The sequence below is a fragment of the Mus musculus genome, chromosome 15 (assembly GCF_000001635.26).
Source record: "Mus musculus strain C57BL/6J chromosome 15, GRCm38.p6 C57BL/6J".
In the NCBI taxonomy this organism is placed as follows: domain Eukaryota; kingdom Metazoa; phylum Chordata; class Mammalia; order Rodentia; family Muridae; genus Mus; species Mus musculus.
The window spans coordinates 12124779-12145699 of record NC_000081.6 but is presented as its reverse complement, the minus strand read 5'-3'; the positions used below and the strand labels follow the sequence as shown (position 1 = coordinate 12145699).

Sequence of the window (20921 nt, the reverse complement as noted above, 5' to 3'; positions counted from 1 at the left end):
AAAGGTTAAGCTTACAACCTAAAATAATACGACCTGACAAACCAAGACAATAACAGATAAGGAGAATAAGATTTTAAGTCCTAGTGACCAATTTATGGATTGTATAAATGGTAAAAACAAGAAATGAGCAAGCAAATTTAGGAGGCAACATAATAAAATTCAGTTAAAAAAAAAAAGGACAAGTTACAAGACCATGGACCAAGAATCAATACAGTGTTCTTTCTTCCAAAACATGAGAGCAGCACGGTTATCTGATTTACTATATAGATTCTGTTAATTTACACTGTTGGTAGTCTATACTGAATAAACACATTATACCAACAATGGACATACATAGACACTGATATTTAGTGAAGACTTTAAGTTTGAAGTTTGGCGTATATATGAGCAGGTTTCTTAAAACTCAGTGCACTGCCTATTCACCATTCAGACTCCTTTAGCTCCTTAAACATATATAAGAGGTGGGCAAGAAGTGAAGGAAGACCAAGACAGCAAAACAGCACAAAACTCAAGAGAACTGGGCCTGGAATTCCTGCTCAGCACTAGATGGCATAGCAGATAGCACCTCAGTACAGAGAGAGTATGGAGAACGGGGCAGGGGGAGAAAATGAGTATGAAGGGATAGTGTTTTAATCTATTATAATCGAATGACTTTTGACCTACTGACTCAAATACATCTACACGAAATGAAATGAAATGAAATGAATGAATGAATGAATTGGAAGACAGGAGCTAAGATATATGAGTAACCAGAATCCAAAGACACTCTAAACTGACAAAGTTAACACAGAAAAAGAAATCAGACAACTTTTTTAGAAAAGCCTTTTTAAATTTTTGTCAAATTATCAGATTATAAAACACTAATGAAATTTTAAGATAAGAAAATGTGTTAGAAGAAAACACCGGAAAAAAGAAAAAGGCAGATAGATATACCAGTGATAACCACGTGATCAGATAAGAGAATACTTGATTGGTCTTAAGAAAAATTCTATAGTTCAATGAATTTTATTAGGCAGTCCTATTAATATCATCTTCTACTTTTCAAACCAAAACAACAAAAAACTCAAAACAATACAAAAAAGCACAAATGGTGCTTTCAAATATATAGTCAGAACATCAGTTTAAATTTCACTATAAAGAGCCACAAAAGGCTTATAAGATAGCTTAGAGGTTTGCATTTGCTGCTCATGTCTGATAAACTGAATTCAATCCCTGGAATCAATGGGGAAAGGAGACAACCAACTTCTAAATGCTGTCCTGTGACTTCCATATGACAAGTGTATACCTGTGCATACCTGAGTGCAAGTGCACACACAGAACCAGAACCAGAACTGGGTCTCAAACCTGCTGAGTAAAATCAATTTAGCTGGCAGGTATGGTGATACATGCAGAGTCTCAGCTACTTGGAAAACTGAGACAGGATAACATTTGAGACTTGGAGCTCAGGCCAGCCTGGGCAACATGATTAGAAAATAAATTAATATAAAAAGATAAACTAAAAAACAAAACCAGTAAAGTTACTTTTATATTATTAATAATTAAAAACATGTTTCTGACATAAAATCATCTTTTAAAAATCAATATTGGAAACCAAGGCCTCACAGAAATAGCAAAAATGAAACTTAGCTGACCACAAACACCTTAGAGGTGAGTATTGTTTAAATCTGAGAGTCCACCATATGGAACGCAGTGTGGCAGATACAGTTTAGGAAGACATCATAAGGCAGGCATTACTACCCTTACTCTAACAGACACCAATGTATACACACTATTAAAAACAGGTACTTTTTAAAATTTACAGCCTGGTGGCAATCATCTTTACTGAGCCATCGTGCTGGCTCACCAATTTTATTTTTGATTGACACTGTTACTGTATAATATTCTAGTATATAAAATAGTGTTTAAAGTATACAGTGTGGCATTTAAGGTGCAGGCAAGATATCTTCTAATGTTTAATATATATAGCAGGATGATTCTGGTTAATAACAGAAAATATTTCAAGATAGTTAGCTGTGAGGTATTTGATTATTTGAACACAAAGGAATGGTGTTTGAAGCGGTAGGTATGCACATTGCCCTGACGGATCACTTCCTAGGGCACACATGATAAAATGCCACTCTCTGTGTTAGGAGGACATATGTGTATGTCAATGCTGGTGCAAGTGCCTGGGGAGACCAGATGGGCTGAATTCTTTGGAGCTGGGAACCCTATTTGGGTCCTCTACAAGAGTAATAAATACTCTAAACCACTAAGTCATCTCTCTAGCCCCCAAGCTGACAACTCCCAGCTGTCCTGTGACATCCACACAGCTACACTGCTTGCCCCTCCCACTAAATATAAAAAACTTATAGAACAGCATAAAAACATTACAAATGCTCCCCATACTCACATCAAAATACAGTATTATCCAGAGAATAAAATACTATAAAACACTCAAAGCTTCTAAATGATATGCCCATTTATAAGAAACCATAAGGATCCCTAAGGAAATGGTTGCTTGCTTTTTTTTTTGGTCCAGGGAAAGAAATCTTAAAAGTGCACATTGACTAATTTGGGAATGTTAAAAAGACTCAGGAATAAAAGGACCCCATTGGTCAAATTCATGAAAATAATGTCCCCAAAAGACAGTAGTCAATGGACTACAACACACTGTATAATAAAAGGATTCTATAGTACCCAAGTGGAGGGGACTCCTTGACATAGAATCCTTAAGGAACATCATGTTAAACAAAAAAATATCGAACAGCCTCCAAAGAAATTACACACACACATACACACATGAATATGACAACCTGCAGCAGGTAGCTGGACAACAGGCCCATAGATTGATTACTTAATTATAAGAAGAAAAGTTATCTTATTAATGGAGATACCTGAGAGGCAATACCTAAACCTGTGATGGTATCATAGATTAGAAATAAAGGCACTATTGTAACATGTTCCTGATGCAATCGAACAGAAAGAACACTCAAAATAGTTTTTCTTTACTTAAAAGGCTGGCTGAACCTAAATACAAAGAATGAATACTGACACATGTCATTGCCTGTGCACCCTTCTTTACCCAAGTAAATAAATGTTAAAAAAGGAAGAAAGAAAATATAAATCAACACCGGGTTTGATGGTGAATACTTAAAATCTCAGTCAGCACGTAGACAAGGCAGGAAGATCACAATGAACATAAAGCCTGCCTATGCTATATTTCTAATTCTATGCCGTCATCAATCAGGAACACTGAGATCATGTCTCAAACCAAACCACTCAGATTGTTGGACAAAAAAAAAAGTGCTTACATTAGGAAGAAATAAACACAGACTCACACTAACTAAGCTCATCTGAAGACAAAACAAAATACCAAGTTTAATCAGAAATTTATATATTAGATAGTGCCCATGTTTGACTTCCTATTTTAGAATTGTGGCTCACTATGCACATGCCTGGTCTACAGACCAAGTTCCAGGGCAGCCAAAGAAGCCCAGTCAAACAAGTAAAATAGAAAGAAAAGTTGTTGTCATTAGAGCTGGGGCTGGGGAGTTTATAGCCAAATCTGATCCTCTGAGCTCAATCCCTATGGTCCACATGGTAGAAGGGAGAGCTAACTCCTGCAAGTTGTCCTCTGACCTGTACGAGCGCGTGTGCGCACACACACACACACACACACACACACCAATAAAACGACGTTTTAAAGTTGTCATTAAAGTATACTAAGTATTAAAGTAGAGTCAGGTCATCTGAGAATTCTTGACACTGTGGCTATGTATAAAGAATACACACACACACACACACACACACACACACACACACACACACTCATAGGAAATACTTTCTGAAGAACTCAGTGCAAAGTACTAGATTTCATGATTACATATTACAAAACATATTCAAGAAGGCAGTCATGACTGAAGATAATGCAGACATTTAAAAGATATCCAATAATATTCTATTGTAATAATCCTGGCTACAATTGCAATTAACCAACCAAAGCAGCAATTACTTAACCAGAAGTTCTATTTGAGTAGAAATAGTATCTTAAAATATGAAAAGATTTATCCCCTAAATAAGGAAAATCCTGGACCATGTCTTTACTGTTAATGAACAATGAGTGTCTACTTTGTTTAATCAGCCCCCCTCCCCCCCCAACTTCTCCTGCCTCCTCATTTCCGCCTGTTTCCACTGCTGCCATGATAAGAAAGACAGCACCACATCCAAGTACACAGGCTCTGCGCACACACAGAGGCTCATCTAGAAACATGGTGAGCTGCTCTTCCAAAAACTACTGCCTTGCCTAGTTCCACTGTGTTCCTCAAGTCAGGGAGAAGACATTATGAGGAAAAAACCAGGTACCTTTTAAGATTCACGAGCTAGGTAGGCTTCTGATACTCAGGGCACAAGCAAAGTAGCAAAAACATACTAACTAAAACTGCCTGTGTCACCTTAGAGCCTCCAAAGAACATGATGACAGAACACTAAGGAGCACAAGCAGCACAAGCAATACACACAAAGAAGTACAAAGCCCACAAAAACACACGTGCACTTCACACCTCTGCAATATTATCTATCTCAGTCAGAAATCAAACGTCGTGGTTAAGACAAGCGTGTCCTGTCACTAGATGATATTTTTAAAAAGTTGCCAATATTTTCGGGGACCATTTCTGACAATAAATATAAAGAAATAACAAGAATCAAAAGAAAAAGTATAAATAATTTGCCTAAGTGTTAACGTTGAGTTTTCGAATTCACTATGAGAAAGCAATCCTGCAGAAGACTGTCCTTTCCTTTTCTAACTGAAAGACTAGGTCAGAACACAGGACTAGCTTTCAAATCCCCCCAAATGGCAGTATATTCTGCTAAGGGCTTCTACCACCACCACCACAACATTGCTTATAGTATGGACCTTTTGTTAAATTATGTACAAATATTTATATTAACAACAATCAATTAATCCAGTAACTGCTACTTTAAGCAAAATAATTCCAGAGAAAATCAGGACAATTTCTAATCAATGCTTTGCAATTTGTTTATCCATCTAAACACAGCTTGTCAGTCTTACCAGAATAAGTAACTGCTGTGGTACTGTAAGTAGCACTCTGAGTATAGGATGGTACCACAGTAGCTGCAGCTGCCACCGGTTGTACAGTGGAGGACACAGGATAAATGGAGAAAGTAGTGGTAGCTGGACTTGGTGTGGCTGGTTTTATGGCTGTCACTTGCCGAGCTTGCTGCGCTTGAGTATACTGTGTTGCACCTTGGCTATAACCTGCTTTAGGGGCTAAAGCAAGAAAGACACAAGAAAAAGAAAAGGGTTAAGTACAATGCAGAAAACCATTGTAACCATATACTTAAAAACTAACAACCATAGCTGACACAAGTGCTAGCATTTTTTGTGAGCAACAATGATACAATTCTGACTATGAATATGAATAAACATTTAATTCATCTACTACCTTTCCCCAAATGTCACTACATCTCTGGCATGACAATTCATCAGAATTACAACCAGAACAGCAGTATTTTTTTAATAAACGACTGTTTTTGTATAACGTGTGGATATGTATATATTTAAATCAATCAGTATACCTGAAATGCTTAATGTTGCAAACAGAACAAAGAGCTAAATTTGCATTTCATTAAATTTAATTAAGATTAAAAATTTCAGTTTAATCCTGAAACCTACTCATATACCATCAATTCTATTTTGCTGACTTACTCAGTGAATTTAACTCCAACTCAAAGCTACTACTTATCAAGTTCTTGAGAAAAGCTTTTTTTTTTTTAAGGAGGGTCCAACCTGCACAGAGCACTGAGAGAAAAGCATGTCTGTGAGAAGAGTCGCTTTACTGTCAGGCGTTTTATTTTTTTAAAGATTCATTTATTTATTATATGTAAGTACACTGTAGCTGTCTTCAGACACTCCAGAAGAGGGCATCAGATTTCATTACGGTGGTTGTGAGCCACCATGTGGTTGCTGGGATTTGAACACGGGACCTTTGGAAGAGCAGACAGTGCTCTTAACCACTGAGCCATCTCACTAGCCAGAGAAAAGCTATTCTTAAATGGCTTCTATTCATGTTTTACTAAACTTGTCTTTGACAACATTCAAAACAAAACATTAAAAAAAAATCTTATGAATCAACGATTAATTACTATTAATCACACTAATGATTTCATTTCTGAGAAATGCTCAAATACCAGACATTAAAACTTATCTGATGCTCAGTTAGGATATTTTAAAGTTTATCTATATCTGATCGGAAACAATATAGATTAAAATAGCATTTTACAGAAAAACCCAATATTCAAGAACCAAATGACTAAAGTCAATGTCAAAACTTAAAATTAGTCAGATGTTCTGACTCTTACATAACTCAGCACTCTTAAGCAAAAGAGGAACCTTGGGATAACATGAAGCTCAGGAAAGATTATTATGCATACAAATAAACAGAAAAGTGACTCTAAAAAGGCCAGCCAATGTAACTCATACCCATACATACATACATATATATATGTATATATATTCTGAAACAGGGTCTTATTATTACTAGATTGTCCAGTCTACCCTCAAATTCATGAATTCCAATTCAGCTTCCCAAGTGCTAGAACCCTAAGTATGTAGATGCCCATCTTCCAAATTGTTTTCAATCACTTTTAAGAGATATGCAAAATCAAAAATCCAGGGACCCTGAAGAGATATGGTCAACTACTTCATACTTCAGAGTAGATTATATATAAAGAGCAGAGATGGAGGGGGAATATTACTTTCTGCCGGTAATAGGAAAACCAATTTGACTTTTTTTTCTCCTAAAACCAAGATTCTAATCCACCTTCAAAATAAGATATTGCTCAATTTTAACGAGCATCAAATCTGTTATGTAGCTGAGGACAGTCTTCAACTCCTGGCCCTTTTGCTTCCCACTACAGAATGCTGGGATTACAGACATGTGTCACCATGCCTATTTTATCTGGTGTTGTGGATCTGAACATAGGGCATCATGCATACAAGGCAAACACTCTCCCAACTGTGCTATATTCCTAGCTCCTTAAAAATGTTTTTGCTTGTTGCTGTCTTTTCTTAAAACAAAACTTTTTGGTGAACTTCTCAAGTCTCCCTCTATATAGCAAGTCCATCCTTTAAAGTCTACAAACATGGAGGCTTCTATACAGATAAACAACTTTCTGCATCTGAGCTATTATATGCACTGTGCTCAACATTATTGATGTCCAGTGGATGTTGCTGGCTCAATGCTCTAACCACAACAGTGAACTAGGTTAGAGGTGTGTGTGGGCTGTTTAACAAACTGCTTTACAAACCGAAGGAGGGAAACCCATTATCAGTGGTTGGTAACTGAACCACCTATCATTACAGATAAAAATATGGATCCATAAAAGTACCATTGATTACTAGAGCTGTCTGTTACAGCAAGAGGGGAGCCCTATGCTGTAAACCACTAGCAGCATACACTTCCAGAACAAAGGGGCACCTACTTTTCTCCTAATCATCTATCTCTCTTTGTGACTCAATGGCATTATAGTAGTCAAAAAACAAAGAAACAGACAGAACCATTATAGCCAGACCTTGCAGTTTGTCTTCATTAGATTACCACAAATCATATACTCCAATAACTTATAATAGAACTGTATGTTCATAAAGCCCACCTGTCTGATAGTAGGTTTCAGCAACAGAAGGCTGAGGCTGGGCAGCAGCAGCTACAGCAGCAGCAGTTGCTGTTGGCTGTTGGTAGTACTGCTTACTATCATAAGCTACAGCAGGGGCTGTGGATCTTACATACGAATATGAGTCCTAAAGAGAAGAAATGAAACAAAAACAAAAAGGCTTGACTTAAGTGGCAGGAAAAAAAATCCTTACTGTCTAAAAATATAACAAAGGAAAATAAAACATAGTTAGTTATATAAGCCTAAACATAATAGTTTCAATACAACTAATCAATTATTAATTAATTAATTTTTAAGAAAAGATTTATTTATTTATTACATGCAAGTACACTATAGCTGTCTTCAGATACACCAGAAGAGGGCATTGGATCTCATTATGGGTGGTTGTGAGCCACCATGTGGTTGCTGGGATTTGAACTCAGGACCTTTGGAAGAGTAGTCAGTGTTCTTAACCGCTGAGCCATCTCTCCAGCCCCCAATTATTAATTTATAATAAACAGTATTAATAATATAAACTAAATAATACAATCAAGTTTTAATACAAATATAACTAAAAACTTTTACAAATCAAAAGCACTTCAAGCAGTTATGTTTGACTTTAATCAGAACTTCAAAACATTCCAATTACTGAATTGAACAACCTATATTACTCAAAATTGCACTGTTGTCTTTAAAAATGAATCCTATAGCATTGGAGAAAGAATTTCCATGGGATCATGCGATATAGCATAAAAGTATCAGCAAGAGGACCAGAAAATTCGATGTTTCAAAAAGAAAACATAGCCGGGCGTGGTGACGCACGCCTTTAATCCCAGCACTTGGGAAGTAGAGGCAGGTGGATTTCTGAGTTCGAGGCCCGCCTGGTCTACAGTGAGTTCCAGGACAGCCAGGGCTACACAGAGAAACCCTGTCTCGAAAAAACCAAAAAAAAAACAAAACAAAAACAAAAAACAAAAAACCCAAAAAGAAACAAAAGAAAACATACTATATATTTAATTTTTCTTACATCCAGGAGCTTCAAACTACTCTGTCTCTGATGGACAAGTAGTGCCCACTTGTATAAACAAAGAACATAGTCCCTGTATAGTTTCTTTTTTCCAAAAACAGGGTAAAATGAAAGTATTTTATCTATGATTTGTGTAAAACTTTTTAAAAAACTAAACAAACACATATAAATGTGTATAGTAGGGTAAAACTAGCAAAGGAGAACTTATATAAAATTCACTGCAAAGAAATTTTCTCCATCACTGCAAGTACATTTACAAGTACTGGCTTTGGCCTTCTATCATACCGAACCCATTAGATGCATGTGTTAAGGCTACTGAACTCAGCGGTTTTGGTTTTGGTTTTTACCTGGTAGTTCTGTGTAGTAGCTGGGGGTGGTGGTGGTGGTGCTTCTTGTTGCCTCTGGGTGTAACCATAGTCGGTTGCTGTGTGTGCAGTGGGGTAGCCTCCATATGCAGCAGCTGTTGCAGCAGCTGCAACAGCAACTGGAGCAGGCCTGGCAACTGCAACTGTGGCGGCTGCTGGTGCGTAAGCAGCAGTAACTGTGTGAGCAGCTACTGGAGCCTGATGGACAGTGTAGCTAGCAACTGTAGTTGGATGGGAATAGGCTACACCCGAAGCTGGCTGCTGGCTATAGTGTGAAGTAGAAGAATAAATACAATAATTTAATTTTAAAATCAAGCAGTCACCTTAAAATTATTTATCAATTCAAAAAACACAGAAATATGATTTAATTTTTAAGAATCAAAGAATCATCTTAAAATGATCAATTAAAAACCATATTTTTCAAGTAATATAATTACTGACTACAGAAGGCAAAGTATGTGAACTCAATACTTCCGAGTCAATACTGTTATTTGTTATTGTTTTTTACATTTTCATTCCTTAATCACAATGTATATTCAAATATATTATATTTCAGATTATGAATCACACTGCAAAGCAAGAGTATCAAAGATGAGGCACTAGGAAGTAAAAAACTTGAACCAAATTAGGAGTTTAAAAAAGCATTTTTACATATAAAGTTCATTATTTTATTCTATACATTAAAAAAACTCAACAAAAAGACCTTATACAACTTATAGTGAAATATATGATAAATCTTCATGTTTACACATAGCATTTCACTACACAAGTTCTTTTAAAATTTAATATAGGATTAAAGGGCTCTAAGGCAGATGCTGTGCAGTCATCCCATTTAAGCCTCAAAAGGTAAAAGCATTTTCCAAAAACAGTGATCAAATGAATTTTCATCTAGAATTTTTTGGAATGTTACTTGTTACATAAAACATAAGTCATACAGATGTTATCACAAGCTAGCATACTTTAGTTTTCACTAAAGGTTCTGAGCAACATACTCATCACTTCACTTGCTAAGGCTGTACTACCAAGGCACACATGCCTTCTCAGAAGCAGGGACGCTCAGTAGCTGAAATGTCTTGGCTGACAACAAGGTATAGAATGAGCCAACAGTTAAGAATAGCTGGGGGTGTGAACTGCTGACACAGCACCAATAAATGACAAGAATGACCCATGGGTTATAAAAAAGCACACCGTAGCCTAGACTGAGGTGCACGGCAGCAGAGGAAGCACAAGTATTTGAGCCACCATATTTAACCTGAACTACTAAGATGTGATCAAAGGGAATATGAATCTTACAGATAAGGATTTTATTTCTTATCAAAATGGAAGAGTCTAGAAAAGGTGATAGCTGCCTTCTAAAAGAAGACACTTACTCCATGCTGCTCCAGAGAACAGAACTAGAACCAACAGATGGAAGTTAAAGGGTGCCAGATTTCAGTCCAATATGAAAAAGAAAACAAAAAACAAACAAAAAACTTAGAGTCCAAAGAAAATCAAATTTTAATTGGATGAAGCTCTCATATTTTAATACAAAACTAGCTAACACTTCTACATATATGGCAATTACAGAAAAGGAAAGATAAGCTCATATTTTTACAGTGGAAAATCTGTCTAAAACTAACATTTCATTTCTTATGGATATGACGTTCTTTAAAATTTTATTCTTTTTTTTTTGGCTTACTCTGCAGCGTTGGGATTGAAATTAGAGCTTCACACACACTAGGTGAAGTCCCTACTAATGAGCTATATTCCAAGCCTCACTTTGGTAGTTTTTTGTTTTAAGGATTATATGTATGTGGAGGCTAGTCTTGTGGCATGTGGAAGTCAGAGAGATTTCTGTGGAGCTGACTCTCTGTTACCTTTATGTGGAGTCAGGGCCTCTGACTCAGATCATCTGGAATTTTATCTTCCTGACGGCCCATGATTGGATGCTCTTTAGAGAACAGACTCCTGTAAGCTGTGCCCTGATTTCCACATGCATGCTGTGGGTCATGCTGCTGCCTCCCCACCAGGAAAAAAAAAAAGTGTGTGTGTGTGAGAGAGAGAGAAAAGAAAATATTAATGTATATCAGTTGGTGCAGTGCCTGCCTATCTAATATACTATAAACCCAGGCTCAATACTCAGCATCCCATAAAACTGGTGTAGCGATATACAACTGTAACCCAAATACTTGAGAACTGAAGACAGGAATCAGATATTCAAGATCACTCTTGGTTACATAAGAACTAGTTCCAAAAACTAAAACAGAAACATACCAAGTCTATCAAATTTGTAGTAAACATTTAACTAGTAAGACTTGATTTTACACACAGACACACACAGACAAAGACACACACAACAAAACACTGTCTAAAGAGGAAATTGGTTATTTTTAAATTCAGATGTAGCCTTGGATTCTCATATCATTATACTTTGGTATGTGTAGGAGGCTGGCTCCAGGTCAAAATAATATGATTAATAATAACAACCCAACAATGCTCAATTTCTTGCATAAAAGGGCACAGTTCTCAAGAGCTAGGAATGTAGCTCAGTAGTACAGCCTCTTGTTTGACACATGCGAAGGCCCTTGTAGAATCCTTTGCAAAACATCACATCCAACACTGTAAATCTCATGTTCATATTACTTATATTAATGAAAACGCCATGTAAACAACTATAGTTTAGGAAGTAACAGAGGACAACAAAAACACCTATAATGCTCATTAGAACAAACCAAATCATCTAGTCTTTACTCATAACGCAGAGCGGGCACATACACAGTCAACTGTAATTATCAACATTTCTTGAATCTAAATGTTGTTATATAAGACAAAAGTAGGTGGGAATGGAATGGAAACAAGTCAAGGGTAGGCAACTTGACTTATATTACCTGATCCTAACCCTCAAGAATGCATGTGACTCAGGGAAGAAGACCATAGGCTTATTTATGTCTCCTGTCTCAGTGAAATTATTCATACTATTTCTGTACTCTTCCAACTGTCTCAATCTGAATAATGAAGTCCTTTCCCAAGTACTTTATAAAAATGATGCCAGGGTAGTAAGCAATTATTATATATATATTCTCAGGGCGTCCTTACCCAGTTCAGTTTCACAGATCCAGGTCCCTATAACTCATTGTCTGGACTGAAACTGTAGCGCCTTTTTGTTGCTGTCTTGAGACAGGCTCCTGCATCCCAGATTGACCTTGAACTTACTATGTAGCTAGGGATGACCCTGAACCCCCAACCCCTCATTCTCGCGCTTTAATCTTTGGTGTGCTGGGGAACCCAACTCTAGTTTTTCCCACAGTACAAGCAATCTATCAACTGAACTACATCATTAGCTCCTGGAACTATCAAATGCATTATGCAGTCCCAATTCTGAGGGTAGCTGAGCTGACTTTTGTTCAAATTAAAGACTATTATATTATTGTAATAATACCTTAAATATCAGAAAATTATAGTAGTCTAATCAAACACACAGAGGCCAATAAATTTACTTTAAAAATTCAGGTCAAAGACCAAGGGTGAAGCCCAGTGTGCCCTGATTTTGACCCCTAAGGAAGGATAGGTTAAGTCAACACCAAGTTCAAAATAGCAAGTTAAAATCAAGGGAATCTACCTATTTTATAGCAGTAAAATAAAAGGTGTCATCTCCCTACATACAACATAAAATTTAATTGACTTCAATCTGTAAAGACAAGAGCTTTTGAGTAATTATTTCTTGTGAATAATAGAATCTTATCAGCTTTAGTTGGTTTTAAATAGAGGGAAACTAAATAGAAAATCAAGAAATTACTTTCTTGTTCTGTAGGATAAAAAGTAGGTGGGAACGGAGTTGAAACAAATCAACTAGGTAGGCAATTTGACTTCTACCACATAATTCTAACACTTAATAATGCATGGGACTCAGGGAGGAAGACCACATGCTCGGTGATGCCTCCTGTCTGTGAAATCACTATTTCTGTACTCTGGGTATGTAAGTTGGGTATGGTGGATCATGCTTTCAACCCAGCCCAAAGGTGGTAGTAGTAGCAAGCAGATCTCTGTGAGTTTGAGACCAGCCTGGTCTATGAAGCAAGTTCTAGGACAGTCAGGGCCACACAAAGAAACCTTGTCAACACTGCCCTCCAAAAACATACCAAAAAAATCCCCAAACATTAATAAAATAAGTACAAATATTAATAAGAGTAAGTACACAAAAGGGGCCGGGGAGATGGCTCAGTAGTGAAGAGAGAGCACTTGTCCTCCGCTCTTCCAGAGGACCTGGGTTTGATTCCCAGTCTCTCTCCCTGATGGCTTACAGCTTACCTGTAACAACAGGGGATCTGTTCTGGCTTTGGAGAGCACTGGGCACATACGTGGTACACAGAGATACAAGGAAAACACCCAATACATTGAATTAAAAAGAAAAGAAACACTTAAGAGTTACTGACCTAAAAGAGGCTGCGTTCCTCTACTTAGAACACGGAAAAGAAACTAGGCAAGGTAGTGTACACCTGTGAAGTCAGTACTTGGAGGTGGAAGCTGGAGGATCAGGAACTCAAGGTGATTCTCAGTGATGTACAAGTTCTAGATACCCTTGACTACATGAGATCCTGCTCAAAACCACTTAAAGAAGTAACATAAGAAAGTACCTAAAGCTGGGCATAGTGGTGCACACCTTTAATCCCAGCACTCAGGAGGCAGAGGCAGGCAGATTTCTGAGTTTGAGGCCAGCCTGATCTACAGAGTGAGTTCCAGGACAGCCAGGACTACACAGAGAAACCCTGTCTTGAAAACCCCCCCCCCCCAAAAAAAGTACCTAAAGAATTATTAATGTCAAACTGAAAATTTCTCCACATTCTTGGATTTACTCTGGATGATAATGAACACTTTCGTTACCTGCTTATCAGAAAGTAAGCTAGAAGCCCTGAAATAGTTCTTTAAAGTGGGCATGTGGTACACGCTTTAAATCCCCAGCTCATAGGAGGCAGAGGCAGGAGGACCTTCGCTCTGGTCTACAGAGACCCAGGTCAGACAGGGAGAGAGGCTACATAATAAATAAATAAATAAATAAATAAATAAATAAATAAATAAATAAATACCATTTCTCAGGTAGCTTTGCTGCTTTCTTCACTAAAATAACTTAAGAGGGGATGATAATTCACTCTCAGGCATTTAAAGGAAGCAGATTCTCAACTGCAAAGCAGGTAAGTCTGACAGTGCAGGAAATAAATATCCCAAAATAGCACAATTTTTAAAATCTCTAATTTGGGTCATAAAACAAGAACTTCACACTAGTCAGAAGATAAGTCTATGAAATAATATAAGATAAAGAGGAATATTCATAAAATAAAGTTTAAAATGTGAAAGAAACAGAGGTCCAATATCTAACTAGAAAAAAATTCTAAAAATAAAACAAACAAGTGAATGAAATTAAGAAAAATTTCCACTATTAAAGGCAAGCATATTTTCAAATTCAATCACCCAACCTACTACAAGAAAACCAAAGAACCAAACTTGGAAACATTTTCCAATTTTTAAACACAAAAGAAGTATAGTTTACAATCAGTAATCAGATACTAGTGGGCCATAGACAATATGGTAATGCCTTCAAAATTCAAGGGGAGATGATTATTCTATACAATTCTATGCCCAGCTTAACTATGGAGAAGAAGTACCTTTTTTTTTTTTTTTTTTTTTTTTTTTTTTTTTTTCCGAGACAGGGTTTCTCTGTATAGCCCTGGCTGTCCTGGAACTCGATCTGTAGACCAGGCTGGCCTCAAACTCTGAAATCCGCCTGCCTCTGCTTCCCAAGTGCTGGGATTAAAGGCGTGTGCCACCACTCCCGGCTCGAGAATAAGTACTTTTAAAAGACATCTGAGGCAAACTTTTCCTATAATATACCTTTTCATAGGAAGCTACAAGAAATGTATTCAGACTAAACAAAATGTAAAACAAGTTAACAGATTTTGCAAATTTAGAGAAAGATGAAAGCCAGATCAACAGCTATGCAGCAGGCAGAGACAAGGGTAAGATCAATGGTTTAGAATCAAACAACTTATAAAACCTTTAACAGAAAAGATGCCCAGGAAGACCAAAAAACCCAAACATCAAGATACAATCACTAGGCCTGGTGATACATGCCTATAATCACAGTACTAAAGAGGTAGAGGGTAAGATAATTGGTTCAAATTCATCATTGACCACTTAGCTTCAGACCCTTGTCATAAACAAATGACCAAGAATAGTTAGCTAGCCCAAAATAGAGCCCATGTTTTGTTGTGGGCTTTTTGTTTCATTTTGGTTTTGTCTGTATTATTCTTTGATTAGAAAAGAGAGAAGCAGGGAGATGAAGTTGGGTGGCTAGGGAAGTGGGGAGATCTGAGAGGAGTTGGGAAAAGTAAAATAAATGATCATCAAACAATTTATCCCATATATTCGAGTTGGACCATGTTAGGGTCTAAGTACTACTCAAAGTGATCTACAAATTCAGTGTGGACAAAATTCCAATGACTTTTTGCAAGAACAAAAAAAAAAATCCATTTTAAAATATACATGAATCTTAAGGGAACCCCAATAGCTAAACAACGTTCAAAATGGACAAAGTACATAAATATAAATACATAAATCTTTTAAAAAATGGACAAAAATATGATATTTATCTTGAGTAGATATAAATGAATGGCGACAGAGCCTATGAAAACATGGAAAAAATCTACTAATCAGAAAAGAAATGCAAATCAAAAGTACAATGAGGGATTTTTCTCACGCCCACAGGAATGAGTTTTATAAAAACAAGTGTTTGAGGCATCCATAAAAGTTGAAGAAATGAAAAAAAAAGTTGAAGAAATGAAAAATAAGCTAACGTTTGATCCAGCAACCCATTTGTGTGTGTGTGTGTGTGTGTGTGTGTGTGAGAGAGAGAGAGAGAGAGAGAGAGAGAGAGAGAAAATCAAGAACAGTGTCCAAGCTGACTACTTATATATTCAGTACTATTAACAAAAGCCAAGAGGTACACACAACACAAACTGTTCACCAAGAGAGGAAGGAAATTCTATTGTATGGTTGCAACATGTATGAATTTTAAAGATGCTATAGTAATATAAGTGAAAAAAGCCAATTTTCACGACAATGTAAATTTGTTATAATTTTTCAAAGTAGCTATCATTCTGTAAGGAGGTGAAGACCTACATAAAAAAAAAAAAAAAAAAAAAATCAATGACCTGCTTTCTTTCTTCCAGGTAATTTTGCTAAAACAAGCCCCCTACTCCCATACCCCAAAATAGGTGAAAAAACAACCCAAAACTCCAAACTGAACAACATTTGTCTATCAATGTAGCTGCATTAACATCTTTTGTCAGCTGCCAACAAGTGGTCACAAAAGCCTACCATACTTTCAGACATGCTAGTTCTGAAAGAATGGGCAGTTCAGAAGTGATAGGACCCAATTTTTGTTTGTTTTGTTTGTAGTGAAGGTTGCACAAATAACATTTTCTGTGCTGCAAAGATGGGATGCAGTGTGCGGGCCTGTGTGCACGTGTGTTTGACTGACAGAGTTTTATTAGTAGCTTGAACCTCACTATGTAAAATCAGGCTACCCTGGAACTCCCAAAGATCTGATAACCTCTTCCTCTAAGCCCTGGAATTGGTGTGCCCCACCACCTTTTTAAGGGAGAACCATAAGAAAACTTTTCCTCTTAGTGATAACTCTGGGTAAAGAAAAGAAAAATCTTTAACTACAAGACAACTCCTTGGGGCTGGAGAGATGATCCAGGGGTTAAGAGCACTGACTGCTCTTCCGAAAGTCCTGAGTTCAAATCCTAGCAACCACATGGTGGCTCACAACCATCCGTAATGAGATCTGATGCACTCTTCTGGTGTGTCTGAAGACAGCTACAGTGTACTTTACATACAATAATAAATAAATCTTTGGGCTGGCCCAAGTAGGGCTGGAGCAAGTGGGGGGGCCAGAGAAAGCAGAGGTCCTGAGTTCAATTCCCAGCAACCACATGATGGTTCATAACCATCTGTACAGCTACAGTGTACATATATACATACATACATACACACATACATATAATAATAAATAAATTTTTAAAAGAAAAAAAAAAGACAACCCCTTGGAAATCACTTATAATCAAGATCTTAACCACCAGTAAGTTAGCTTAATACAATCTTACATTGCCATTATTTTATGGGCTACAAACTATCTTCCCAGAAATGTTGCAGATGTGGTTACAACCAACAGGAAAGCTCAAAAATAAATGATAAGAACCACAATTTCCAAAAAGAAGTAAGTTATGATGAACAGGAGTTGGATGAGTTATTAAATACATTTAAAGAAATAAAAGAATATCAAGTTTAAGATCAAAGAGTAAGAGATGGATCAAAAATAATCAGATGGGCCAGATAAGATGGCACAGTGCCATCTTTCACCAAAACCCGACAGTTTGAATTCAAACCCTGGGACTCACGTTAAAGGGAGAGAACTGACCCCCATTAAGATCCACTGATCTCCATACATATACAAACAATAATTTAAATTTAATTTAAAAAAATTAAAAAGTAAGTCAGATAGCAGGGCGTGGTGGCACACACCTGTAATCCTAGCACTAAGGAGACAGACAGAGGAGGATCTCTGTGGGGTCCAGACCAGCATGGGCTGTGAATCAAGCAGAGCAACCAGGACTACATGGAGAGGCCTCCTTTCAAAAAGCCAAAGAATTAAAAAACAAAAAACCAAAACACAAAAACCAGAGGAAGAAGGCCCTGCACTATGCAATCCTTAGTACCTGAGTGGCTGAAAGACAACTGCCACAAATTCAAGGCCAGTATGGAACATTAGGAGTTCAAAGCTGGTCTTGGGAGCTGTATTATTAAGATACTATATCAAAAAACAAACAGAAAAAAGGCCAGTGAACTTTCAAAGGACTCAAGCATAACTTTCAAAAATGCAATACATAAAAACTGTAATTAGAAACCCAGGTTCACATAACAGACTACACATAGTTGGCTAAAAAATTAGTGAAATGGAAAATACCTACAATTACTCAGAACATATAAAAGAAACAACAACAAAAAAACCCCACTAACAGTAAAAAGTCCTGGAGGACAGAAAAGAATGTTAATTTAATCACCTGGTATTACAAATAGAGAAAAACAAGCAATATTAAAGAGTATTTTTTTTTACTGCAATAACAATGTTCAGATTTAGGAGCCCTAACAATTCCTAGACAGAAGTAAACACAATAGAATTCACACCAACATACCTAATAGAAAGACAGTAAGCATCAAAGGCAATGAGAAGCTCTCTAAGGCACAGGGAAACAAGAGACTGAAGGCTGACGGTAGTAAGTGTTCTGAAGATGCTGAGCTTAGTTTTCCACTCCTGTTGAAACAAAATGTGTGTGTGTGTGGGGGGGCACTTTATGAAGAATGAGTGACTGCTAAGGTAGAAGCCAATTTTAATAACTCATCATAGCCGGGCAGTGGTGGCCCATGCCTTTAATCCCAGCACTTGGGAGGCAGAGGCAGGCCGATTTCTGAGTTCGAGGCCAGCCTGGTTTACAGAGTGAGTTCCAGGACAGCCAAGGCTACACAGAGAAACTCTGTCTCGGAAAAACAAACAAACAAACAAACAAAAAAAAACAGCAACAAAAAACCTTGCCGGGCGGTGGTGGCACACGCCTTTAATCCCAGCACTTGGGAGGCAGAGGCAGTCGGATTTCTGAGTTCGAGGCCAGCCTGGTCTACAAAGTGAGTTCCAGGACAGCCAAGACTATACAGAGAAACCCTGTCTCAAAAACAAACAAACAAACAAACAAAAAAAAAACAAAAAAAAAGAAAACAAAAAACCTCATCATAGGAGACAATTGTGCCCAGCAACAACTATATGGACTATACAACAGTCCAAAAAGCTGTTATTTGAAGTCCTTTAAACTATATAAATAACTGAATAGCTCAAAAAAGAAACAAAGTATTAGTTATACTAAATGCTGTTGGGTAATATAAAGTGCTTTATAACTGAATGCACCAAAAACCATTTCTTTCTTTCTTTCTCCCCCCCACCAGACAGGGTTTCTCTGTATAGCCCTGGCTGTCCTGGAACTCACTTTGTAGACCAGGCTGACCTCAAACTCAGAAATCCTCCTGTCTCTGCCTCCAAAGTGCTGGGGTTAAAGGCATGTGCCACCACCGCCCGGCCCAAAAACCATTTCTTAAACACTGACATTTCTTCAGAGAATGATGACTATTCACACTGATGAAAAATAAAAATAGCTTCTGTAAGGGAGAAGAGATGGCTCAGTGGGTAAAGGCCCTTGTACTGGAGTCTGATCACTTGAGTTCAATTCCCAGGTCCTACATGATGGAAGGATTGTTTGGTCTTGTGTCTCATAAGTCTGTAATATATTCTTTTTGTTATTTAGTTATTCAAAACATGTCCCATGCCAGGCACCACACTTTCTCTGGTTTTATATATATTCTGCTTTAGCAGTAGATCACCAAACATGAGGACAGCCAGGTTTATACTTCTAACCCTTAGTCCTTTCCTGACCCCATTTGTAAACACCTCAGGAATAATGGCTAACACTGATAAGAACTGTGAATTACTTCGAGAAAGTAATACTGAATAATAATAATAAAAAAAATTAGAGTGTAGAAGCCTCCTAGAATGATAATATTCTGTTTAAAGTGAGGGCTATGCAAGTATGCTTATTTTGACAGATTACCAAACTATCATATGTGTACATTTTTCTTCTTACATACACAATGTTTCAATGGGGTTTGTTTGTTTTCTTAAGTTTTTGGAGACAATATTTCTCTATGTAGCCCTGGCTGTCCTGGAATCCTGAGATTCACCTGTCTCTGCCACCTGAGTGCTGGCATGAAAGACTTGCACCACCATCTAAAAGTCTTCTTAAAGATTTTTTTTATTATTTTTTAAGACTTATATTAAAAAAGATTTTAGGTGTATGGGTGTTGCCTCAGGAGGCTAGAAGAGAGTACTGGATCCCTGGGAACTAGAGTTTGGGATGTTTCTAAGTCACTACTATGTATGAGTTCTAGGAACCGAACACAGGTCCTTTTGCAAGAGCAGCAAATGCTTTTAACTGCTCAGCCATCTCTTCAATCCTCAATTTTTACTATACGCACACACACACACACACACATACATGTATATACATACATATTACACACATGTGTAGATACATATACATACACATATTACACACACACACACACACACACACACACACACACACACGAGTTATGTGTACCTTAGGAAGCCAGAATACCCTGTTAGATCCCCTGGAGGTGGACTCATAGGCAGTTGTTCATCAGCTGATGGGATGCTGAGAACTGAACTGTGGTGGTGTTTCACCTGCTGAGTAATCTCTGTAGACTTCCATGAAAATGTTTTAAAAGCCAGCTATGATGGATCACACCAAGCTGAGGCAGCAGGGTTAAGTTTGAAGGTAGCTGGACTAGATGATGACTTTCCAGGCCAGCCTAGACCACAGAATAAAACTGTTTCCAAATAAAGTAATACTTTAAGTCTTATCTTCCAATTTTCTATTTTAGCACTTCCTGAAAAGTCAAGAATGGTGGCTGAAACATAGCTCAGACATTAACAGCATCTGATGCTCTTCAAGAAGATCCAGGTTTGGTTTTCTGCACCCACGTCATTTGTATATAGCTCAAGACTACCTATAACTCCAGTTCCAGGGGCTCCATCTGCTCTCCATGGGCACCTGCTCATATTCTCTCATACTTTCTCTCTCTCTGCCTCTGCACACCCAGTGGATGTGGGCATATACACTCTAAGTCTTTAAAAAGTTACCATGACTACAGCACAGCTATTTGTACGAAGCTACATCTGTCTCCATCTTTGAGCACAAATGTAAAATTAATTTGATCTC

General features: G+C 37.4%; 1 protein-coding gene across 10 annotated transcripts in view; it reads right to left on the bottom strand.

The window, feature by feature from the left end:
• The window catches only part of Zfr (zinc finger RNA binding protein), a 67887-nt gene that overhangs the window by 39750 nt on the left and 7216 nt on the right, over positions 1 to 20921 (bottom strand). For 5 of the 10 annotated variants that reach the window (XR_001781520.2, XM_006520057.1, XM_006520059.2 and 2 more), the window contains 4 exons: positions 10410 to 10433; positions 9022 to 9304; positions 7651 to 7795; positions 5048 to 5266 (listed from right to left, as the gene is read on the bottom strand). Coding sequence is in view for 7 of the 10 variants with exons in the window: in XM_006520057.1 (XP_006520120.1) it covers positions 5048 to 5266; positions 7651 to 7795; positions 9022 to 9304; positions 10410 to 10433 (671 nt within the window). In the remaining 3 variants the exon portion in view is untranslated. The remainder of the gene's footprint in view (positions 1 to 5047; positions 5267 to 7650; positions 7796 to 9021; positions 9305 to 10409; positions 10434 to 20921) is intronic. The other 5 variants (XR_001781521.2, XR_001781522.2, NM_011767.2 and 2 more) reach the window with 1 other exon arrangement.